The 27,319-nt window shown below is 33.8% G+C and overlaps 1 protein-coding gene across 2 annotated transcripts in view; it reads right to left on the bottom strand.

Moving 5' to 3' along the window:
• Positions 1–27,319, bottom strand: part of LRP12 (LDL receptor related protein 12) — a 72,924-nt gene that overhangs the window by 11,127 nt on the left and 34,478 nt on the right. The window contains exons 2-4 of one of the 2 annotated variants that reach the window (XM_041769322.1): positions 26,383–26,439; positions 9,724–9,859; positions 571–773 (exon numbers count right to left, since the gene is read on the bottom strand). In XM_041769322.1, coding sequence (XP_041625256.1) covers positions 571–773; positions 9,724–9,859; positions 26,383–26,439 — 396 coding nt within the window. The remainder of the gene's footprint in view (positions 1–570; positions 774–9,723; positions 9,860–26,382; positions 26,440–27,319) is intronic. The other variant, XM_041769321.1, reaches the window with a different exon arrangement.

Below are 27,319 nucleotides of genomic sequence, written 5' to 3'. Positions count from 1 at the left end.
TCAGGCGTCCCTTACAAAGACTATTTTTAAGAGAGAAGAAAAAGCATATTTTCTGAAAGACAAGTACAAATTTTAGAAGACGTAAAACGATTTTTGGCAAAACGTATATATGATTCTAATAATCTGACTTATTCACATATCTATGATCTGGTCACACTTTTTGAAAGAAAAGATTCAGAATAATAAAAGAAGACTTCTGATACTAGAAACCATGAAGATGAAATGGAATATGTCTTTTCTGTGAAGCTGTAAAGACAATGGTAATTCAGACACAAAAATACATTCTGAACTAATTTTCAGGGTATCAGAAAACCCTTGAGGGGAAAAAAAAGTTACTTTTAAAATAAAGGTATTTAAATATTTAAAAAGAAAGCTGACCTTAGTTTATAAAAATAATCATTTTATTAGAATATACAAAACACCTTTTTGAGATTGTGCTCTAGGGCACCTGAACCTTCTTCAATCTCAATTGCCAATTAAATGGATACTGTTTTAGAAGACTAGCCAAAGTGACTTGGTACTTAATACAACACAATTCCGTTACCTTTCTCCTTTTTTTTAAAAACATACCTGAAAAATACGCCAGTCTGAAACCCTTTCTAGAGATACTGTCATCAGAATGGAACCTGATCCAGACATGATCTTGTGAAGAAATATATGGTGGCGGAACTGTTGAACCACAAGCTCTGTAACTTTCAATATTCTTGTATGTTTCTATCGTCAACCAGTCCAAACTGCATCTTCTGGACCCTTGAATATCAAAATCCTGAAAACTAGGAATAAAAAGTCAGAAAACGCTATTAATAAGGGTAAATTTGGAAAAAAAAACTGCATAATAATACAATATAACTGAGGACTTTATTATAAGCCTCCGTATTTGTTGATTCTCCTGTGTTTTCCAGGAGATACAATCATGTCATCAGCAAACAACACTATTTCTATGTCCCTGATGTTTATATCTCTTTCCTAGACTCTCATATAATACTTCTTCATAAATAATTCTAATAAAATCCCCAGTCAATATCTGGCACCTTGTGTCCTTTTTTTCTGTTTGTGTTTAGGAACAATCACTCCTAATTCAGAATATCCTAACTGTCCTGTATTTGAACCAGAGACACCACCCCATAATCTGATAAACTAAAGTACACACAGAGAAAGTCAGCCTTCTCTTAGATTAGACTGGTTCATCTGCTTGCTTAGTGAAAGGTTTACAGCTTACATTTTCAGAAGAGCAAACAGCACAACTCTGAGCAAAGTAAAAATGAACACTCTTTATCAGTGAAAAATCCCTAGGTTTGGGAATACTTTTTTTTTTTTTTACATAAGTTACGTTATGGTCAAACATTACCTTGTAGTTCACAAAATATGGGTCTCATGCACAGCAAAAAAAGTCAAAAGCACATATAAAATTAGCTACTGCTATGAAAAAAGAGAAACTAAAATATTATTTTCCAGTATCATGTCTCTACCAAGAAGGGAATATCTGACTTTATCTCCTTGCCTCTGCCTTAAACTGTGATAATGAAATTAATTATCCAAGAATTTTTTTTATCCAAGAATTTTTACATCAGGTTATTTCCCCTGTAAATATTCTGAGTTAACTACAACAAAGAATGACAAATAATTTGATTGTTTCCAGTTCCCCACTATTATGAACAATGCTTTAAGGAATCCTCATACATATATCTCTACATGTGCAAATACTTCTCTAGAACAAATTTTTCTAGAAGTAGAATTGCTAGGTCAGAAGACAAAATTCCACTTGAAATATGACAGACACTGACAGAAATATTTATACCAACTCATTTTTTAAAATAAATTTATTTTTTATTGGTGTTCAATTTACCAACATACAGAATAACACCCAGTGCTCATCCCATCAAGTGCCCCCCTCAGTGCCCGTCACCCATTCACCCCCACCCCCACCCCTTCCACCGCCCCTAGTTTGTTTCCCAGAACCAACTCATTTTCAGTGAGTTTTATAAAAGTATCTTATACTCCATGACCCTGGCAAATTGGGATAGTCAGTTTTTTAAAAAACTGTTGCATTTTGCATTTCCTTATTTACTGAAATTGAAACACCTTTTCCTGTGTTTATTATTTCTTTTCCTACAAATTGCTTTGTTATATCATCCTTCATCCAACAGAAATTTTTCTTACTTAAAAATCCTCTATGTAGTATAAACATTTATCTATTTGGCGGCATGTCCATATGTAAGATATATGTATAGATAGCCACATCCACATTCTCTTCAGTAGCTGGTGATGTTGGTCCTCTCAACCTTAGCCATTAGCTAGTTGGTGTGAACTGACATCTCTCAATGTGGGTTTTTTTTTTGTTTTTTTAAAAAAAATGTTTTTAAAAATTTATTTATGATAGTCACAGAGAGAGAGAGAGAGGCAGAGACACAGGCAGAGGGAGAAGCAGGCTCCATGCACCGGGAGCCCGATGTGGGATTCGATCCCGGGTCTCCAGGATCACGCCCTGGGCCAAAGGCAGGCGCCAAACCGCTGCGCCACTCAGGGATCCCTCTCAATGTAGTTTTATGTGCACTTCCCTGAAGACTAATAATGCTGAATATCTTTTCATGTGCTTACTGGCCATCCTCACGTCTTCTGTGAAATGTCTGCTCAAGTCTTTTGCCCTTTAAAAAAAAATTGGGTTGTTTTTTTGAATTATAAAAAATTAATTTTATATTCTGGATGCAAATCTTCTGTTAGATATATATGCTAATATTTTCTTCTAGTTTATATGGACTGCCTTTTCATTTTCTTCATGGTATGTTCTAATGAGCAGAGGTTTTTAATTTTAGTTTTGATGAAGCCTAATTTATTTTTCCTTTTATGTTTAGTGCATTTAGTGTCCTCTCTAAAATACCTTTGCCTACACCAAGATACTAAACAATGTCTTCTTCCAGTGTTTTAGAGTTTTAGATTTTATGTTCGTATCTAGGATTTATCTTGAATTAGTTTTTGTGTGTTTTCTCAGGGACAGGTCAAGATTCTTACACTTACTTTGTTTTATCATGCATGGAACATTTAGTCTGGTCATCCTGCACTTGTGGAGGTTTTGTTTAGCTTTGTCCTGAGTCTTAGGTGAATTCCTAATTTTAGGACATTGTCTTTACTTATAATGTATGACATTTCTGTGACTTCAATAAAATCCCAAGGTATTTACCAAATTCCTCAAACTCAGCAGGTTTCAACTCCAAACTCTGCCTCAGCTTCGGTGCACAGCCACTGAAATCTGGGGCAGCTTTTTCTACCAAGTTCCTTAGTGTCTCTTAGGCATGCACAGTTCAGAAAAGAGCAAAGAATTTGAGAATAATTTATATGCATATGTAAGGGCTTCCTACACTGGGGCTCTCTCCGTTTTAGGATTTGTCTTTTTAATTTCCAGCTACTCTGACAGCCTCAGGTCCACCCTGCAATATACCACCTCAAACCCATAAGACTGTGGAGGCCTATTTGAGTTCTAGCTACTGCATTCTGCATCGGGAGCTAAAAGGAAGCAAACATATCTCATCAACGTGGATTCCTTCTTTTTCTTTTTTAATATTTTATTTATTTATTCATGAGAGATACAGAGAAAGAGAGAGAGAAAGGCAGAGACACAGGCAGAGGGAGAAGCAGACTCCATGCTGGAAGCCCGACATGGGACTCGATCCCGAATCTCCAGGATCAGACCCTGGGCTGAAGGCAGCGCTAAACTGCTGAGCCACCCGGGCTGCCTGGATTCCTTCTTTCAAGAGTTTAATTTCCTCCAGTTTCTGCCAGCTTCTGATTAGTCTCCAGTACCTTTGAGTAGTCATTTAAAAACTTATATCCAAATTGGTAATTGTTTATGGGAGGGCTAGTCAGATTCAAGCTAAGGAATCCCTTTAACACACTTTTATCCACTAAAATATTTAAGATTGAGGGAAGCAGGATCCTTGCCCAGAACAAAAGAAATAATCAGTATCTATTCATGTATACAGTCTTGGATTTGGTTTGCTAATATTTCATTTAGGATTGTTAAAATACATTTCAAAGTAAAATTAGTTTTCAGGTTTCCTTTTTTTATGCCTCATAGTAGTTTATGTAACAAAGACCCTGTTCACATACCAATGCCCTGTGCCTGTTTAGAATACAGATCTAGAGTAGAAATTTTTAATTTCTTCATGTTTTTCATTTTAATCAGCTTTCCCTAAACTCTGAGTCACTTTTTGATAATTTAAATTTTAATAGAAAATCATTTTATTTTGATAGTAAAATTTGTTATAAAGCTGCAAAAGTACTTTCTTACATTAAAATTTTTTTTTCATATCTGTGATCTTTATATATATGCTTGGATTTTCTATGGAGATAAGCACAGTATTGGCAAATGAGGAGGGTTTTATCTTTTCCTTCAATTTCTATTTATTGTCTTGTTTCATTGATTCAGAGTTCTACTATAAGCAGTGAAAGCATGCATCTACATCCTGGTCCTTGGTACTAAAATTTTTTAACCGATACCTTTTGTAAAACTACTTGGGTTTAGAACCTTCTTCTGATGTTGATTCAATTTCTTTAGTGAAGAATCAATTCTTGAATCAATTTTGATTCTAAGCGTTTTCTAGAAAATGATCCAATTCATCTAATTGTCTAACAGTGTTACCATAAACTAATCAAAATATTCCTTTATGACTTTAAAAATCTTTATTATTATATTTTTAATTCTAGACATTTTTGTTCATTCTTAGTAGTACCTTTTCTTTTTTCTTCAGTCTTGTCTTGAGATTTGTCTATTTTCCCAAGGTTTTCAGAAGGCCAGTTTTTTTCTTGTTTTATTAAATCTTATTATTTATTCTTTCTATTTAATTATTTCCTGGCCTTATGTTACTACTTTTTCTACTTAAGATTTACCCTGTAGTTTTCTTTCAAAACTCTTGAGTAAATGCTGAGCTCATTTATTTCCCATCCTGCTTATTTTTAAGCTAATGCATTTAAGCCATAATTTTTTCGCTAAGTACTCTATCAATGTGTTCTAACAGTTTTGTAATATTTTCAATATGGTTATTACCAAAATATTTTATGAATTCCTCTGTGAATTCCAGCATTAATGCAGGAGTTATTTAGGAATATGCTTTCAAACAGGGATTTTGTTGTTATTTCCCCATTTTTTATTGTGGTTCTAATTTAACTGCATTGTGGTCACAGAATACAATCTGAATGATGTAAAACCTTAGAAATGGAACTCAGAATTCCTTTGTGGTTTAATACATAATCACTTTTTGGAAATGTGCCATATGTTTTTGAAAACAATTTATATTCTCTATTCATTGAAATAAATATAAACATACATATATATAATGCATGTTCCTACTTGTTAATTTTTATCAAATCTATCTTTACTATTTTTATCTTTAATCTATTGAATTCTGATTAAAGGTATGTTTATAAACTTCCACTAAATGGATCAGTCAATAATTCTCCATATTTTGCTGCTTTACGTGTATTTTAGGCTGTGTTACAAGGTAAGCAAAGTTTACCATGAATCTATCTTCTTAGTGGATTATTTCATTTGTTACTAATATTTTGTGTCTTAAGATCAATCCCATTAATGTTAATCTTCCTAATCTTCCTACACTAGCTTTCACTTTATCAGTATTTCCAAAGATTATCTTTTTCTATCACTCTTTTCTAAACTATGCTTGTTTTGTTTTAGGTATGTTCTTAGGAGCCCTTTATAGGAGGATCATACCAGTCAATAAACCAATAAACCTGATCAGTCTGTCTTTTAAAGGTTAAACGAATTTTTTATTGAGCAGCCTTTCTATTGTAGGTGATTTTTCATTTTCCTCCTTCCTTGTGTTCTTTTGTATTCATAGGTTTCTTTCTTTTTATTTTTCACAGTTTCTTTTACTTTACCACATACTCAAGATTGCTATTTTTTTCAGTAGTTATCTTTAGATGTTGTAGTTCAAACACTAAAACATACTTTTGTTCTAATAAAGTCCAGTAAGAGTATTAGGTGTTTCTATTCTCCTCTCAAATTCCCAGATTTGGTGGAAACATTTACAATCTTATTTTCACTAATCTCTAACTGAAATTTGGCACTTCACTTATGAATATAAACAAACCATGATAGTATTCACACTACCTGTCACCAGCAGAAATCACATATAATTACACATTTCAGTTGTAACAGATATCTAGAATAACTATTTACACTCAAAATCACATTGAGATTACAGTTGTTAGAACCATCACCTACTAATATGTTAATAAGCATATATTACTATATTATAAACTTGTAAAAATATCTGATAGCTATACTTCAATATAATTGGTTCCCTTTGTAATAATATGTATTATGATTTGTGAGTTTAAAAACATTTTAGAGGGATCCCTGGGTGGCGCAGCGGTTTGGCGCCTGCCTTTGGCCCAGGGCACGATCCTGGAGACCCGGGATCGAATCCCACGTCGGGCTCCCGGTGCATGGAGCCTGCTTCTCCCTCTGCCTATATCTCTGCCTCTCTCTCTCTCTCTCTCTCTCTCTCTCTCTCTGTATGACTATCATAAATAAATAATAAAAAAAAATTAAAAAAAAAATTTTAGGAAGGGATCTATAGGTTTCAATAACTACCAAAGTGTTCACAGCATAAAAAAGGCTAAGGAAAAAAAAGCCCGGTCTACTTGTGATGAGCACTGGGTGAGGTACAGAACTGCTGAATCATTATACTGTACACCTGAAACTAATATAACACTGTATGTTAGGTATACTGGAATTAAAATAAATGAAAACTAATAAAGTTTATCATGTCTGGAGTAAATCTGTGTTTGGATTTTTTTGGCTGTTTTTGTTACTATTAATATTTTCCATACATTCTGGAAATAAGGCTCATTCTGTAGAAGCTTTTCTGGTTCTCCCTCTCTCCTTCTAATTCACTCTCTTTCTGTATTCCCCTGTCTGTGTTTCGTAGCCACTTCCACCTAGGTCTCCATTCCAGAATGGTCTTTACGTGGTGGTTCAGATGATTACAGATCCCTTCATGGAATCAGTAGGTAACCTGGTTATATTCCTATTTGTAAGGGTATGTCCTCCCACCTCTAAGCTCTCAGCCCCATACAAGTTCAGGTAGTGATCAGTGGTTAATGCAAATATTTTAGCCTTTTTATTTTTTAACTTTTTTTAAATTTTAAAATTTTTATTTCAATTCAGTTAATATATAATGTATTATTAGTTTCAGAGGTAGAATTGAGTGATTCATCAGCCTTATATAATATCCAGTACTCATTACATCATGTACCCTCCTTAATGTCTATCACCCAGTTACCCCATCCTCCCACCTCCCCTAAGTCTACTTTCTTGAGCAAAACACCCTGACTCCAGTCCTTGGCTTTAAGCAGGGAATTAAAATCCAATCCTCTATATCCTCTTGATAAGATGGCTTTTGTTGATTTTGGTAAGTTTCAAGGGAGGAGAGTGAGGTAAAAATGCTCTCATGTTACCATCTTTAACCAGTTTCATAAAGGAGAGCTCTAAGTATTGCTCATATATTGTTTATATAATTTTAGTTTCCTTCTTTGATCTATATTTTAATTTGACTTTAAACTCAAGAATGAAGGTTTTTAACATCTGTCTTTTCTAGATAATCATATACTTTTTCTTTGACTTGTTAATATGGTAAATTTAAAATTTTCTAATAGTGACTCGCTTTTATGTCTAAATAAGCTGCATTTGATTATGGTATAATTTTTTTTGAACAATTTAAGATTATACCAATATTCACAAGTGAAACTTTGTGTGTGTGTGTGTATGTGTGATCCTTTTTAAAGTTTGGTATTAAATCACCTTCTGATCTCATTAGGCTGTGTAAATCCAAATTCATTAACTTCTTCTGGAACTTAGGAAGTTTTCCTTTAGATGTATGACTTAAATCTAATTTTGTTCTCCATTTCAGTATTTTGCTTGGTTTTAGTGTTTCTCTGCAAAATCTCAAGGGTCCAATACATGTTCAGAATCAAAGGGCAATATTCCATGTAGCCTCCTCCATGCTGGCAAGAATTGCCAAGTTTTATGGAACTGAGCTGGTAGGTGGCAAATTTGGGGGTGAGTTTTTAGGTTAAGAGATAAAAATCTCCAAAAACTCTAGCTTTATGTTGAAAGAAATCCAGTGTGTGGTATCCCTATGGTAAAAATGCTATTTTGTAAACATGTTTATACTTAGTCATATTCTATAAGTAACAGAAAATAGGCATACTGTCCCAGTTCCAACACTGGCACTGTTGCAGAAGGATAATCTTAATGGCACATGCTACCAGTCCATCAGGCAAGAGAATAACACTTCTCACAGACAACAGTTTCTACACAAGCTCAGCTCCAGAGTTCCAGAAGATGTGGCTTGGGGCAGAAAGGACCAGAGAAAAACAAACCAGTTGGTCCCTGTTTTATGGCTTCCACAGAAGAAAGGGGATAGAACACAGCTGTGTTTCTCAAGAGACACTGGCTGTCTCATTAGTTACGGGATATAAATAAGGAAGATGGGTGAAATAGATAAAGGGGTTAAGAGGTACAAACTTCCAGTTGTAATATAGTAAGTCACGGAGGTGAAAAGTACAGCATAGGGAATATAGTCAATATATTACAGTAACATTGTGTGGTGACAGATGGTGACATTATGGTGAGTACTGAATAATGTAGAGAACTGCTGATCAGTATGTCATACAGCTGAACTAACATAACATTATACATTAATCGTATTTCAAAAACCCCCACAGAAATAGGCTAAACTTAAAATCTTATTTTTAAAAAATGTAACAACGGATTTGAGCCTATGACCTGCCAGGTCTCTTCTAAATCTGAAGTCCCATACTTCTTACTTATAAAAATGTTACCAATGAAAGAATGTTGAAGATGCCTTTGTGCTGTTGCAGATACTGCCTCTGTGATAGGCATGACTTTCTAATTTGTGTTTCAGTTCCAACCATAGTTCTTTGTTGAGGCATAGTATTTTTTTTTCCTCCCTTTCCAGAAAAAAATTTTTTTTCTAATAGCCTTGATATAATTTCCTTAGGCAAGCATTATCTAGTTCTACTGAATATTTTCTCTTTAGTATCTTATTCCCATAATGCTTTTCTAGAACTTTAAATGTTTTTAAAATGAATCTTAATCTTATTTATATTTATTAGAATCTTAAACTTTTGTTTATTTCTCCTAGGAGTATCTTTCATTTTGTATCCTAGCAAAAGTTCTTTTGTTTCAAAGTTTTAAAAAAAGAGATTTTTCTAGACACATTATCAGCTTGTTTCAAGTTTTACATACATACACATACGTAGATAAACACTATAATCATGTTTTAGCTTGTTAAGATAGAGGACTCTACTAATGAGACTAAGGTTATGGGCTAGATCTCCAAATGGATTAGTGAGTTTTGTTTATTTGTCCCACAAAGATTACACTCTTGATCCTAACAGGCTATTGTGCAAATGTGCACCTTTTGTTAAAAGGTCGTCTAAAAGAATATGGATGGCTCAGTGGAAATCCATCACCATCAGAAAATATTCAAAACACATACCCTTATAGTAGGGGAAGAATGGCTATTATTCCTACCCTTAATATGGTACTGGTAGCTACAGTTTATTACATTTTTAAAAAATTGTCTTTTTATATAACTGCATGCTGAGTGATAATACTGGGAAACTGATTTTGTATTTTGTAATAAAATATTACATAGTAATTCAGAAAGGTATCAGATTTACCTTATAGTAATGATTTCCCCTGGATTTGCCCGTATGAACCAGCTGCAGTTGATTTTGGCAGGATATTCAGAAGGCCAGCCTGGGCTTGTGATTATACCACTTGGTGCTCGAATTTGTTCTGGAGTCTCTCCACAAGCTGGAAGAAGCCAAAGCAATCTTAGCTAATTATTATACTTTAAAACAAAGCAGTAAGTAAATCAGTGTTGATTAAAAAACAAACAAAAACAAACCCACACTGCAGACATCAAATCATATACAATAAAATACAGTATCATCAACCTTAAAGATCTTTTATTATTCTAGTAAGATATTTTATTTTCTTCCCTTTTGGTCAAATTATCTCATTCTAATTAAGTATACATTTTGGAGAGGCATGGAAGTTTTCAAACTGGACCCCTTTCAATAACAGTTTAAAGAGTCAGGATTAATTTACTAGGTTTAGCCATGGCTATTGATCAACTGATCCATCTATCTTTTTTTGAAACTCACCTTTTAAATTCATTTTCTTTATTTATTATAAACTATAAAGTTCCATGTTTACTAAACTACTGTGTTTAGATCCTTAAGAGTACCATTTTGGTTTTTGGATACTTTAAAAGACTATTATATAAATAGTCTTCTTAACAAAATAATTCAGGGAAGTATATACAAACACAAGAGTAAGATGCTGGATTGTTAAGAAGTTAGTGGATGATTGGATAAAGACAGCAAAACACTATACTTCAAAATTACTGCAAAGTAGCTATTTAACTTATTTTGTTCCTATTTTCAAATTTTATTACAGGGTGATAAATGATTCCTAAATTATTTTAAAAATAAAGGCTTGAAAAGGTGATTAAAATACCATTATGTTTAGATATCTGAATTTTATGAAGAAATACAGAACATGCTTAAACTACTACCAACACTTTTCTGGTTTATTCTCCTTGCACTATCTTGAACTCTCACACTGATACATACAGTGCACATCTGACCTATTCAGAAGTTAGCAGATAATGTGACAATTTATTCTCCCTCAATTTAAAATATAGTCATTGGGCTACAAAAAAAAATACATAATGAATGTTTAAGCTTTCAGTAAAATTTAAAAACTTAGAACCTCTTACTTGATGTAATTTCAACATATTAGATTATTTGATTTTTAAAATAGGAGCAGATTAGATGCAGCAAATTAGAAGTGAGGGGAGTAGCTACTATGGGTATAGAGACCGTTATTAGAAGTAATGGGGGGCAATTTTCAGAATAAAAAAAATACGTGCCTAACTAAAAAAGCACAACATCTCAGAACTGTATAATACTGCCTATTTTCCAAAATGTAAGAGAAGATTCTCTTTTCATAATAATTAGCAGTCATACCTAGCTAAAAGAGTTATTGAGAGAATACATGAATCCATGCAAGCAAAGTGCCTAGTGTAATATGTGGTCTGAACTTTGATGCTTTTTGAGTTCTGCTGTTTAAAAATTAGTTCACCCAATTTGTAGATAGGCAAGTATTCCTATTACGATTATAATGTGTAAAAATGGCCTTTATAACAGAGGTTACAGTCTATTCAATAAGGTTAGAATAAGAAGAAGTATATTATGCAATTAAAAAAAATTTTTATCTATAATGATCAAAATAAAGCAAGCTACATTGCTCAAAGAGTCAATCTTCATTTCTGCAGAATAAACCATTTCCTGAAGAAAAAAATGTGATCTAGATTTTAAAAGTATACTTTACTGAAGAAAAATGTTCATGTCTAAAATGGGTCTACCCTGGAATTAGGGTACATTGCACCAAAGGGATATTGTTTTCAATTACTTTTAGAAAATAGCCTCACAATACAGAATACAAGGATATAATATATCATGAGCCTATTACACATATTACTGCACATCTTACTTCAACACTTATAGTTGAAGCTTCCAATTTTTTTTCTTGTTAAATTTCAATTTGAGTAAAATTTCCCTTACAAAATTTTTTTTAAAAAATTTGATGAATGATACTTTAGAAAAGGATTGAATTTACCTAAATGTGAGCTTACTGACAATGAAGTGCCAGAGTTTTGCTTTTAACTTTGCTCTTATGAGTTATCATCATAATAATTAAAGAAAAAGACATTCTAAGTCACTTATAAGGACTTTTTCTTTCTTCATTAGCTCTTGCCAAAGCATTTGGGAGTAGTATACTAAAACAAAACCAGGTAGGAATGAATAACTTAGAGCAAAGCAGACAATTTGTTAGCCATTTATTTATTTATTTATTTAAATTTATTTATTTATTTTTTGTTAGCCTTTTAAAAATGGATAGAGCTGATATAGGAGAAAAGCTAGGAAGAATTTTACTAGGTTTTATTAGGTTTTGTTTTAAATTTCTCCCCCCTGAATACCTGAGAAACCCATAGGTGGTGCTCCTATACCAAAAACTAAGTATGTTATGTTCTGATAGGGATGGCTCAAAAAAACTGTGAATACTTTACTTTCTGTAGATACAACTGCCAAAGGATAAGATACACCACCCATAAATAAGAATGCATATTTTAAGATTTAGTATTTTACATTTCTAACTGAATAGGAGCTTTAAAAACAAAACTATAGTATCATGTTTCTCCCTTAATTGGTTATGAATACATATTTTGACTTAATTTTGCACATTTGCAACATGACTGAATTTGGCATTTTGTTTCAAATCCAGCTGGTGGCTTTTTATCAACACATTTTTTGCATGTACAATACATTGGGCATGTAGATAAATATACTCTAGAACAACCATTGCTTATTCCTTTCTCTAAGAAAGAATAAATTCAAATGCCAAGAGTAAGATTAACATTAGAAACCATTAAGAAAGTTTTCTCTTTTGGGTTAAGAATTTGCACATATATAGATCTACATATATACACGTATGTTATGTACGTATCTATCTATATATCTGTATCTGGGTAGATTTGGAATAGTAAGACCTAGATGCTATCTGTTCTAACTGCTATTCACTGGCTTTGTCATCGTATAAACTACTAAACCTCTTTGGGTCTTGGTTTCCTTATGTATTAAAATAAGAAGGTGCTACCCTAAAGTCTATTTCAGCCCTAAATCACACCCACCCCCATCTACCATCATCATGATATATTTCTACTGCATTTCTGATGGCTCATCAGGATATACTCATAAATTTTTCCTTATTTTCTCACTTTTCATTTTCTCTTTGGTCTATTGAAACCAGACTTCCAATTCTTAACTCCATAAAAATCTTACTAGCAGGCAAGAGCATCAATGACCTCACTGCTGAATCCCAGGGATGCTCAATCTCCATCCTACTTGATCTCTCTGGAGTATCTCAGAGTGATTTGTTTTTTCTTGATACCATATACTACCTTGACTTTGCTGACATCATTTCTTCTTGCTCTCCTATCTGTGACCATTCTGTGTTAGTTCTCTAGCTCTAGATCATCCTCTTCAACTAGCTTCTGGCAGGCTGGTGTTTGCAGATCATTCCCAAGCCTCCTGCTCTCCTCACTCTCTATGGAAGGTCTCATTCCCCCCTACAATTTCAGCTATAATCTATAGTTCATGGGTTTAAGATCTTTAATCCAGAGATTTTTTTTTTTGTAGTCAAATGCCCACTGGACATTCTAACCTCAAATTCAACATGATCAGAACAGTGTATTTCCCAAATCTTTCTTTATCCTATGTTCTAAATCTTTATTGTCTTAGGCATCAGCTGGTTAAAGGAATAGTCACCTAATTCAAATAAAAGGGAAATTTACTTTAATATTACAGGTGATTTCAAGGATTTCCAAGCATAGGAAATAAATCAGGACTTAACAGAGACTAAAACCAGAAATTTCCAAATACTGAAACTACCTTTATCACCTCTTAGGCCTGCTTTGTCTCCCAACATCTACCCCAATTTTCCAAAAGACTTTCTCAGAGTCCTCTATTTTTTTTTAAAGATTTTATTTATTCATTTGAGACGCAGAGATACCAAGAGAGAGAAGGAATATGAGCAGGGGGAGGGGCAGAAGGAGAGGGAGAAGCAGACTCTTCCCTGAGCAGGGAGCTTGATGTGGGATTGGATTCCAGGACCTTGGGATCATGACCTGAGCTGAAGGCAGATGCTTAACCATCTGAGCCACTCAGGTGCCCCTCTGAGTTTATTATTTCAGTGTCTTCTAATGATTCCCCATTTCTAACTCATAGTAACCCTTCAGCTCAAATATCTACCATCACCTGTAATTTTGTTTTTCTTAGTTTATTATATTTCTATTAGCATTATTCATTTTATATCTTTTTATATGAAAGATTTGGTTAAGTGTTTGACTCTTGGTTTCAGCTCAGGTCATGATCTCAGGGTTGTGAAACAGAGCCCCACGTTGGACTCCACCCTCAGCAGGGAATTGGCTTGAGGTTATCTCTCTCTACCCTTTCATCCCTCCCCCCAGTTCACATGTGCATGCTCTATTTTTTTTTTTTTTGGCTCTCTCTAAAATACATAAATAAATCTTAAAAAGTAAAAAAGTAAAATATTTTAAAAAAATTTTAAGTAATCTCTACACCCAATTTGGGGCTTGAATTTACAATCCTGAAATCGAGAGTGGCATGCTTTACTGACTGGGTCAGTCAGGTGGCTGAATTACACTTTTAATTTTGATTAAATTGTTCTCCATTAGAAGTAAATGTCTTCAAGGAGTAAATATGAAGCCCAGAGGATATGGACGCAAAGTCTGGACTTATTTTAGGTATAAATATCAGAGGTATTTGACTGCATTAGCATTTGGATTGCTACTTTGTCAGGGCTATCCTTACAAAGCTACATAGTTGTAAGTGATCTGTACCAATGCTACTTTTCTCATAAGCCCTGTTAGTTTAGTGTTTAATTTTGTAGAATGTGAGATTTTCCAGAAGTGATTGTATTTGTGTTTCTTCATTTTGCTTAATAGATCTCTTAACAACCAGTATCAACTTCTGGTTCTTAGAATACAACATTTACAAAAAACATATACACGTAATTTACTCTGGTCAGTATCTTTAGGTATAAACAAGCATTCAGGCATTTTGGATGATGATAATTCACTATCTCTACTTTTGATAAATGAAACAGAAACTGCCTAAAGGGTTTCAAATGTTCATTCAAAAGACAGTAACTTTCCAATTGGACAGCATCTTCTCCATATGATTATGTAGTAAATAGGTTATCTGATTAGCTCTAAAAAGCCTATTTAAGTCATAATGGTCCTAAGAGGGCAACTGGAATGAAAAAAAAATGAAAGAAAATGGCACTTTTATAATGCTAGTGGTTAAGTTATACTCAAAGGCTAAACTAAATATATACAGTATTTAACTTATCCTGTTATCAATTGAGAAAGGGAGAATAACTGAGGAATGAAGAGGTAGAGATTCTCTGATGGTGTTCTCAAAAAGATTTGGTATTAGTTTTCAGCTGGAAAATACTAAGATCTCACCGCACAGTTTAGAAAATGACAAAACTGAAATACTCAAGACTTCTTCATGTTTAACCTGATACTATTTCAATACTCTCAAAGAAAAGCAAAGAACTATGGTTTTAAGCAAGATTAATGCACCATAGTGATCAAATTTAAAGAAATCATTTCAAAAATAGGAAGTGTTCAAAAAACCTCTATTTTATAGGACACATGGCAGAGGAGAGGAGAGGATGTCAAAGGAAATGCCCTTCAATTTGAGATTTCACGGTTTTAAAGCCTAAGAGAAAAGGGGCAGGCAAGGAAATGTATGATTAGAGCTGAACTACCTGTAAAGGAAACAAAAATGACAATTTCCTATTCTACAGATGAAGAACTGCGTTTCTTTTCAAAGCTGACAAGAGTTGACACTTTACAACTTCAAGTAGTTGAGACTACAAGTGACATGGAATCTTTGTGCTTTGGTTTTAGTAAACCACAAAACTGAGATGCAAATAAAAATCAACTATGCTTTACTGACCACTGAGGTACATAAAATACATATGAAAGGCACACAAGAAGAGCATTTAGAGAATTCATGTTCTCATGGAAATTGCAGTTTTGTAAGAACAAGATATGCTATTCACTTAATCCAAGAAACATATAAACAGTTTAGAGAACATACAAAACAATATAGTCCTGAATAATATAATGCACTTTAATTTTAATGCATGACACAGGCATATGGCATTATTAAACAGATACAAAGAGACCCACACATACAAAAACACCCCTGCAATATGTAAGTATAGCACAGCGAGGGCTTACTTGACTATATTAACATAGCATTTCTTTCACAAAACAAGTAGGCAGTCATAGTAAAGAAAGAACACATTACAAATCAGAAAAATTTAATGACCCAATTCCGTAGACACCAGTCAAGCCAAGGTAGGCTTCTATGAAAAGAAGTAATGTGATGCAAAGAAAGAAACTGGTGAGGCACAGAGGTCAGCTAAGAAGCAAATACAGAAGCTCCTCGAACCTGTAAAATTTTACTTCACAGAAATTTCACTAACAAGAATAATATGTTCAGTCTGTTTATAAGCAAAAGATAGCATTTATAATCAGTGGTGGTCACTATCATTTGGCTGTCTCATTTTTCAGAGTATGGTGTTTTTATAAATATTAACTCCATTATGGCTGATAATACAAAAGCAATTCCAAATGCTGAAATCACTAATGAGAAGAATTTAATTCCAATGGAAATAGATGTTATTAAAAAAAATGCCATCTCCTAGATAAAGAAGCAGTAAGCAAAGGGGACTACGGAATGGCCACAGAGGATGTGAGAAAGAAGATTCTGAAGGCTGACGAGGAAATCACATGACACATGGAAAAAGACTGTGCCTGTGCGAGCAATACCAGGTGTTGAGACATGGAAAATTAGGATATGCAGACAGATGATTAGCATGAAAACCAGACACCTACTGGTCCAGTTAATTGAGGAGAAGGGCAGCAGTTTGAAATTTAAAGGTTAAGTATGATACACAAGGCTAAAGATTAGATTCCTATTCCAAGTCAGAGGTTTATGGTTTGTTCATGAGTTGAAGGCCTGTGCATATAATCAAAGTGAGGAGTGTGCGATCAGGCCTGTGGATCCCATGACTAATGATAATGTTGCTGTCTGTCAGGTACTTCCCTTTAAAAAAAAATTATTTTAGAGAGATGGGGGAGGGGCAAAGAGAGGGAGGGAGAGAATCTCAAGCTGATTCCATGCTGAGTGCAGAGCCCAACATGGGGCTCAATCTCATAACCCTGAGGTCATGACCTGAACTGAAATCAAGAGTTGGATGCTCACCCTACCTGAGCCACCCAGGCGCTTCTCAGGCACTTCCTTTTAACTCTTAGCGTTATTTAATTCTTAGTACTATAATTCTCTTCTTCTTATTCTGATTTAACAGACAAGAAAAAAATGGAGGCACAGAGAAATCAATTTTCCTAAGACCACAAAAAAGCTAGTAGGTGTCACAACAGGGATACAAACCCAGGCAATAGGCTTCAGAGGCTGCACTCCTAACCAATATGACACACTACGGACCTATGGAGCTCCCTATGACACTTGGAATAATTATCAGGAAGATAGAGGGAGCTGCCTCAACAGAATTTCAGTAAAGATAAAAAGTAATCTATTTTGGAAAAAAGTTCTCTTGGTCCTGTATAAACAAATACTTACTTATAGGTAAGACATTTAGGGCATGGGGTAGAATGGCAGCATAAGTGTAGTGAAGGCTGATGGAGATGTTTCAAAAGAAAGCAAAACAGAGAAAGGAGAAAGGAGGGAAGACTAGGGGACTAACAGAAGATGACAGTATTCTTAATGTCTATGGGCCATTGAGAATACTGGGTAAGTTATCAAGTAAGCATTAGAACCTGCAGATGAACAAAGTGCAAGAATGGCCCTTTGTCAGACTGTCCTACAGGACATAGCTAAACCCTGACAACCTCCACAGGAGACAAAACAAACCCATCATTACGAAGAAACGACCCTAGTTTGAAAGTTCTCTTCTTGGAACTTTACTGGGTTTGTTACCCATCCCAGTGTTTTGACTTCTTTGACCTTTCGTTGCCCAGACACCTTGAATACCCAGTATGTGAGCTGAGCTCTCACACAGTATAAATGTCAGAATAGTCAATACACTGAAGGTGGACAGAACTGGAAAGAGACAGACACTGGCCATGGGGAGTATTCCCTTAGATGCACTCCACATTTCACTCCAATTTTTTCAGCAAAGTCAGAAAACTGAACTTCCTCTTTTTAAAAAATATTTTATTTATTTATTCATGAGAGATAGAGAGAGAGAGAGGCAGAGACACAGGCAGAGGGAGAAACAGGCTCCATGCAGGAAGCCTGACGCGGGACTTGATCCCAGGTCTCCAGGATCATACCCTGGGCTGAAGGCGGCACTAAACTGCTGAGCCACCTGGGCTGCCCTGAACTTCCTCTTTTATGGAAACAATTACTAGCACTATAACAACAATATTTACTAGTCTAAGATGGGAAGGTTTTTAATTGTCATTTAAAAAATAAGAATCAGCACGAGCAAAAAAAAATTATATTAATTTATCACTCCCACTCAGGACTCTCATTATTTTCAAACCTAGTACTAGAAATCACACATTTCTATTTCGAGCAAGAAATCCTACATCCAGCTGCTTATAATTAAATGAATACTCCTTTGCATTAGCACAGATACTTAAGAATGAATGTAGGAAAAAAAAAAAGAAGAATGAATGCAGCAATATATTTATTCCTATTATTTTAAACAATGTTTTTGAGGGCCAAAGTATTTCATGTGGTCTTTAGCTCTAATCAAGACAGGTAACTCTTTAGTTTCTTAAAGGTCACTAATGTCCAGAACAAACAAACATAATGATCCAAAGCTAAATGGCAGTAAAATAAAATGTATTTTTTAAAAAGTCAAAAGAGGCACAAAATATAGGAAAAGGAGGAAAAACAGAAAAAAAAAAAAACCCATACGGTTTTTTCCAGTTCCAAAAGGGTCATAGCACAATATGAGTAAGATAAGGAGAGTAACCTTAAAAGAACCATCCAAGCAGCTTTATCCTAAAATTTCTAAGTTGTAAGAGTAATTTTGAATTTTGCCAGCAAAGCATAAGATAAGGTAAATAGAGAAGATTCAACCTTTTATAACTTTTTTTAAGGGCATAAAAGGGCAATTTTTTCCTGTAAGGACATAAAAACTATTGATATGGTACCTATATTTTCCAATTTAAGTACTACAGAAGACTAAAATGCTAAGCAAGCTACTATTTCTATTTCTTGAATAGGAAAAAAAAATAATTTTGAAGCTTACTGTGCAATTCTTGCTAGAAAAATAGATGAGGTAAAGCAGAAATCAGCATCTGAGCAAACATAAATTGGCCTTGATGCTCATGATTTTCTAAGCCATCTTTATCAGTTTTGACATAGTTTTTTAGTATACTCACGTCTTTTTTTATAGGGTGTTCTAGTCTTAGTGAACTGTTAAGAGTGATACCCAGAAATAAATACACGATCCAGAATGTGTTTAGAAGAGGAGTAAAGAAGCATTCCCAGGGGTGCCTGGGTGGCTCAGTCAGTTAAACATCTGCCTTTGGATTGGGTCATGATCCCAGGATTCCGGGATCCTGCTCAGGATCCTGCTCAGGCTCAGCAGGGAGCCTGTCTCTCCCTCTCCTTTTGAGCCTCCTCCTCACTCGTGCTCACACGCACTCTCGCAAATAAATAAGTAAAATCTTGAAAAAGAAGAAGAAAAAAGAAGAAGAAGAAGAAAAAGAACTACTGCTACTACTACTACTACTATTACTACTACTACTACTACTTTCATCTACTTTGTTCTGGATACTGTATTTCCAGTACTATAGCTTAAGATCAAATCAGCTTTAACTGACATGGAACTATTAATCAACTGAAATTCAAAGTGTGATCCCTGGGTGGCACAGTGGTTTGGCGCCTGCCTTTGGCCCAGGGCGTGATCCTGGAGACCTGGGACCGAATCCCACGTCGGGCTCCCGGTGCATGGAGCCTGCTTCTCCCTCTGTTTGTGTCTCTGCCTCTCTCTCTCTCTGTGTGTAACTATCATAAATAAATAAAAATTAAAAAAAAAAAAAGTCCACTCTGCTCATCTGCTAAGTGACTGGCTTTTGCATAACAGCTGCATGGTACACCCAATTCAAATTCAGGCTTAAGCAAAAGCACAAATAATTAACATGCTATCATACTTTGAAGAATTATTCTCAAAGTAGAAAAAGAATTATTCTTTTTACAGTTACAGAGTAAAAAAAGTTACAGAGTAAAAAAGAAAATGTCAAATGTTTGACTGCAGTGTATTAATACCTTCACTGGATCTGGCCCACTCACCCCAGTGGGTGAGATTCACTTCCACCATCTAAGCATCACACACTTCTGTCATGTTACAACCTGTTCTGTTGATGGTCTTGGTGTTTACACTTCCTGTTCTGATGCTGAATTTATGCACTGCTTCTTAAAATAATGTTATATAAAATTATACTATAAAATAATCTTGCTATAAATATGCAATTGTTCAATTAAAGACTATAATACATGAAATATTATGATTATGATTATATAATATAGAACTATGCTTCACATATTAGTGTATGATAAAACACTGTAGTATTTAATTATATACTATGCAATGCTACATACAAAAGTACAATACATAAAATTATAATACTACCATTACTTAGTTTCAAAGAGTGCTCTACTCCAGAAGCTTAAGCATCTCATAAAATCTCTGAATACAGGCGATGCCTTTAAAAATTAATAGTATCCTAAAACATGTATTACTTTTTAAAAAATGTACTCTGTCTTGTATTCTCTATTCACTTTATTCATTTGAGGGAGAGTTTCTTGGCTTTACATTATGTTCTATTTTTTTATATTCTGAAATCCTAAAAATCCTAATGGGTTCAAAATCACCTAAAATATAATAAACTTTCTTCCCTTTCTTCATTTAAAACATGGGTAAAAGATACACTATATAATATTGGTCAAAAGAACTGATGAAATTCTTATTAGTAAATTTAGTAGGAAGTCTAGTATTTGAATAATTGAAAATATTAAAATCACATAGGAAAGGTACAAAGGACCACTCATACCTGCTTTATTCATGCAACTTCTCTATATTTAAAAAATAATTGAAAACTGCTATCAAATAATTATAGTTTAGGTTTTATTTTCTTTGAAAAGATCTGAAAATTCTAGGATAACAGAAGTGTTTTCAGACTGGATGATCTTCCAGGGAAACTTGAATACGACATTATAGTATTTAAGCCTAAAACAGTAGCTAAAAATAAAAGCCACTTTACTATAGTGCTCTACACTAATGCAAAATATTACTAATTAATTTGTAAGCAAAATAATTGCAATTTAGAAAATAACATCCTAATTAAAAAGGCCACAATTAATAACTATTTGTTTTAAAGGCTTATAGGACCAGTAGTGTAGTAGGCCTTTGAGTACTAAAATACAAATTGTTAAATGCAAATACACAAACACAAAGGTGATGACTTTTAAAAAAAGATGTATTTATTTATTTGAGCGAGAGCACATGTGTGCATGAGTGAGTGGGGGAGGGACAGAAGGAAAGGATCTCAAGCAGACTCCCAACTGAACAGGAAGCCTGAAGTGGGGTTTAATCCCACAACCCATGAGATGATGACCTGAGATTACAACCTGAGGCAAAACCAAGAGTTGAGAGCTTAATTGACTGAGCCACCCAAATGCCTCGGTGATGACTTTTTTTTTTTTTTTGATGACTTTAATAGAATAAATATTCTGACAAAACAAAGGGAGAATAGTACTTAAAAACTACTTGAAGTCTATTTTATATATTCTGCTAATTCAGTTAATATGCGTATTAAGAAAGAAACTTCCAAACTTGATATTCTCTTTCTCAGCAATCAGAAATGTGGCTTGGCCTCACAAAAAATTCCATGTTAAATATAAAGTAGACTCAAGATCAAGCTAACCTCAGCTACAGATATTATAAGGTAGGAACATTTAGAAGCTGCATCAATGATGAATTGGGAACAATGTGATAATCTTCACATGTAAAAACTTTCTAATTGAGAAAGCAGCAAGCTCCAACATCTGTTCCTATTAGCAACCAGAATCTTCCTTAAATTTCAGGGTAGTTTTGCCTAACCATAAAAGAAAGCCAATCTCACTCATTCTTTGCAATGTCACAACTCTAGGCCATGAGTTAAAAAGAGAAGTAAACAATTACATTTCTGAACAGTCTGGGGAAAATAAAAGGTTAGGACTTCAATAGAAACACAGAAAAGTTAAATGAAAAAAAACATGATCATACCCAAGGTAAGTGCCCTCATTCACTGCAGATAGTTGTACAAATTGGTACAATCCTTTTTGAAAGCAATCTCTCAAAAGGTTTCTAAGTTAAATTATTTATGATCTTTGATTTGATAGAGTAATTTCCACTTCTAGAAATCTATGCTAAAAAACAGTCTCAGAATAAAAAAAGGGCTAGATATATATTAATATGTCCCTTGTATGTAACATGACCCAGTAGGGAGAATCCATTGGAAACAATCCATTGATATGTTTAAGAACACCACAACATAGCCACTGAATGGAAACTATACAGGCTTTAAAATAATGAGTATGAAAAAAATGCAGTCTATAAAATGTTAAATAGAAAGGGCAGATGACAAAATCAGTTATAATGCAAATGCATATATAATTAAGATATGCACAGAAAAAGGACAAATACATTTAAATACTGTTATTAATTATACTAATAATGCAGAGTTAATGGGTGACTTCCTTAATCTTTTTGCTCCTTTTTCCATGTTTCCTAAATGTTTAATGAACCTTGTATAATGAATAAATAAAATTTGTGAAAAACAAGTAAAAATCTTGATTTGGAAGTAATTAATAGAGAGGGCATTATGAAATTATTTCTAAAATTACCCTGTTTGAAATAAGTATCACAGATCAAAAAGTAAAATTCAGTTTAAAGTAGATAAATTTTAAAAAATCAAATAGATTTAATTTATGTAAAGGTCTTGTTATAAATCAGTCTGACCTAAAAAATGTCTCTCATTTTATGAAGCAGATGATCGGGAAGTTAGTGGTTTTAAAAGTTTAGACATTTAAAGAACATGAGACATTTGATTTAGACATTTTTAAAAAAGAATATTAAAATAGCCTTCCTACTCTCTCAATATATAAAATTAAATTACTTGGCAGTGTGTAGGATATAATTTCATGATTTTCACATATTATTAGATTTATAAAAATACCATTTATCTTTTCTCTTTATCATATATATGAAAGCAGATTTGAAATTCTGGACAATGGAAAGTTCTAAATAAAAAACATATAGAAAATAAAATTTTATCCAATAATTTTTCCCCATTTTAAAATCATGCAGTATAAAAAAATAAAAATAAAAAATATATCACTCAATATATACTTTTTGAAAATTTATGTTTTCTTATGCCAAAACCCGTAGTGTAAGAACCAGCAAAAGGACTGACTGAGCTCTCTTGGCAAAGATCTGAGAAGGAGGAAGACAAAAATGAATTATTAGAAATAGAAACAAATTATCCCAAGCATAAGAACCAAAAATATATTATCAATCAGAAATAATTCCCATAATTCACATGAATTCTCAAAATTCATATGAAGAAACTAATTACTTGGTGCTATTCATAATAAAATAAGAAAAATTAATTCTGTCATTTACTACTCACTAGATATTATAAATGGGCCTTTTATAAATTCATTGTTTTACCTAATATGCTTATTATTCATCATATGATTTACCACATTGAGACATTAGAGGTACATTTTACACATACCTATTTCCTCCATTAAATAAGTTCCTTGAGACAAGAATATTTTACTCATTAGTTACTCCCACTCTTCTTGGCGTAAGGACGTTAGGTGCTTAATACCTGCTAAGTGAATATTATTCATTACAGATATGGCGACTGTATATCCTACATTGTCTAGGACCATCGTGGTTCTGTCTGTAGTGCCAGAGCAGTTACAACTAGTGTACCCTTTCACTTTGAAAGTGTACTGATTTGCACAATAAACTACCTGGAAACACTAACTGTAGACAAGTGAAAATTATTTCTAAAATTGTCAGTACAATTTCCAAAATGCACAGAATGACTGGACAAGAGCACTGAGCACGGTCAAAGAGAGTAGCCGAGGAAAAAAGAGACCAGGTGAGGAGCAGGAGCCACTCTGCTCCTCACCTGGACCTGGTGCCTCTGGGCTCCACCTGGGCCTCAACCTGGACCTGGTCTTTTTGGTCCCCACTTGAGCCTCATCTGGTCCTGGTGGCTCTGGGTCCCACATGGGGCTCACCTGTACCTGCTGACTGTGGTCCTCATGTGGTCCTCACCCAGACCTGGTGACTGGTATGTAAGGAGCCTGCTCCAGATTCCCCCTTTCCCTCCATCCCTCCCCACTGCACCCTCTCTCAAGTAAATCTTCTGAAAATTAAAAAAAAAAAAAAATTGGGGTCGACGACTTCCTACACATCAATGTGCAACTGAATTGTCTTCATATATGTCAAACAAAATAACGTATTACAAAAGACTGAACGCAGAAACAGATATGAGAATCCAGCTATATTCACTTAAGCCATTCCTTAAAGACTGCAAAATTATAAAACAATGCCATTCTTGATGTTTTTGTTTTGGAAAGTTCATTTTTTATATAATTATTTTATGCAATAGATTCATTACTGTTATTTACAAATAAATTAATGCATTTTAAAACAATTTTCCAGTTTTAATTTCAAATACAGTAAATATCAGTAACTATAGCCTACACAAAAAAATGTCTTTGAAGTCCTTGTTATGGACTAAGTTGGGTCCCTTCAAACTCAGTTTTTGAAGTCCAATGTTACTGTATTTGGAAATAGAAAAAAAAAAAAAAAAGGAAACAGAACCTTTAAGGAGGTAAATGAAGTTAAATGAGGTCATAAGGGTAGGATCCAATCCTATAGGACCTAGGGAACCTCTCTGCATACAGATGAAAGGCCATGTGAAGACACAGAAAGAAGGGGGCCATTTGCAAACTAGAAAGAGAGATCTCACCAGAAACCAATCCTTCTAGCACCTTGGTCTTGAACTTCTGGCCTCTGAAACTATGAGAAAATAAATATATCTGTTATATATACCACTCAGTCTATAGTATTTTGTTATGGAAGTCCAAGTAGATTTACATGGTCCTTCTAAGACCAAAATTTTTGAAAATCCCTGAATTAGATAATGTCATTTGATTGTGTAAGTTCAAATGTTTGTATACAATCTTCTTACTTCATAGTGATGACTTGGAAACATAATCATAATCCTCATTAGCTATTCAAAATAGAAAAAGGGAGAAAATTAAGGTTATCTTTCATATAAGCTTATTTTTGCTTGATGTGTAGAATCACACAACTGGAGGACAAGAGAACCGTGACATAAACTGTGAAAGGGTCTAAGTTGACTATGAAGGCACTTGCTTTCATTTTCAGAAGACCATACTTGTCCATGTGTTTGGCTCTGCAAATTAACTCTTAGAGGTTTTAAGTCTATTAACTTAGTGAATATAAAATCAGGTATAGGGCAGCCCCGGTGGCGCAGCAGTTTAGTGCCGCCTGCAGCCCAGGGCGTGATCCTGGAGACCCTGGATCGAGTCCCACGTCAGGCTCTCTGTATGATGCCTGCTTCTCCCACTGACTGTGTCTCTGCCTCTCTCTCTCTCTGTCTCTATGAATAAATAAATAAAAATCTTTAAAAAAAATAAAATAAAATCAGGTATAAAATAAAAGAGAAAACTGTTTTGCTTCGTGTGTGGAAAAAATAACCAAAGTACAAGATGACATGAATAAATTAATCAATACATTGATAAATACACAAAGTGTAATTTTTTTTTAACCACATAAAACTTACCAAGACTAAAGGGAAATAATAATATAATGGTAAGAAACTCTATTTCAGTATATGCAAAAATAAAAGACTTTGCTCCTCTAAGTAATTACAGTTGATACAGCAAAAATGGAAACAAAGCTGAGAAAGGCATATTAAAAATGAAAATTATAAACAAAACAAAACAAAAAAAAGAATGAAAATTATAATAGTTATAGGTCTATACATAATTAATAAGTTATACAGTCTTAGCCTCTGAGTGGGAAAAAAACACATTTATCTGAACAAGTTTCTGAATTTCATGGGTACAAATATGTTGTTGCATTGCTTTTTAGTCACATACAAATCGTGCACTCAAGAACAACAATTTTATATATAGCAGTACTCAAATTAAAAAATCAAGCAAAATGCTTAATTTCTCAGGCTCTAGTACTAGAAATAGCATTTAAAATTACATTTTAATAAATTTCATTTCACTTAACTTTGTAAGGAAAGAAAATACTAATTCAACTTGAGATAACTTTTTTTTTTTGCTTCAATGTTTGTATGAAAAAATAATTATGCCATCTGTTTGGAAGAGTATAATCAATCCATGGGCATGCAAGTATCAATTTTATCTTATGAGAATTTCCCCATGTTCCAGTTACTTCATTCCTTATTACATGCTGCAAAAAGCAGTAATAATTTTTATAGCCAAATATCACTTTGTAAGATACCAGGTGGCTTTCAATATTTACCATATAAGTCATGCATGAAATTTAAACATTACAAAAAAATGACTTACCAGTTGACACTCCTGAAATATGCACATTTTCAGAATGTTCTGCAAGAGCACCATTTCCTAAAATTAAACATAATAATAAACTAATTTCCAAGATAAAATTTATAAAAGTTTTTCAGATTCTACCTCTGAAAGAAAATTATATAGTGCTACTTTGTAATATTCAGAAACTAAAGTCTCTTATAATAACTTTCAAAACAATACAATGAAGCCACAAATTATAGTAGTAACAGGGATAACAAAACATTTTGGAAATTGCAACAATGCAGCATGATAGATATGAAGATCAAATATATACATCTGATTAATATCAGAAAAAAATCTGTATCAAAAGAGAATTCAGAACTATTATTAGGAAAGAGAGATACTTTTTTTAGAGAGAGAAAGCATATGTGAACAGGGAATGGGGCAGAGGGAGGGGGAGAGAGAATCCCAGGTAGACTTTGTACCTAGCACAGAGCTCAAGGCAAGGCTCGATCTTACAACCCTGACATCATGACCTGAGTCGAAATCAAAAGTCAGATGCTGAACTAACTCAGCCATTTAGGGACTCCTAGAATCACATACTTCTTAAAAACAACATTCTACTAAGACCATGCATCAATCATTCTACAATGTGGTTACTGCATAAGGATGGTACATGTTGGTACATAAAAAAAGTAATAATGTCTTACATTGTCTTCTAAATCTTTCAACCTCTTCTCAACCACAACTCTTAACAGGCTTAAGAGGAGGGACAGAATTGTAACCTACTCTGGTACCCACCAATTTCCTCTATCTCTTATCACAAAACTGGGGACATGGAAGCATGCAAATAACTGAAATAAGTTACTAAGAGTCACTTGAAACTACCATTTAAAGTGCTGAGGATATTCTCCTTCAATGAATGTGAACAGTGTCCCTTCAGGTATTCTTACTTTTCTTTTCTTGTACAAACTGC

This window comes from Vulpes lagopus, chromosome 9, assembly GCF_018345385.1.
Source record: "Vulpes lagopus strain Blue_001 chromosome 9, ASM1834538v1, whole genome shotgun sequence".
Lineage (NCBI taxonomy): Eukaryota > Metazoa > Chordata > Mammalia > Carnivora > Canidae > Vulpes > Vulpes lagopus.
This window is presented reverse-complemented; position numbering and strand designations above follow the sequence as displayed.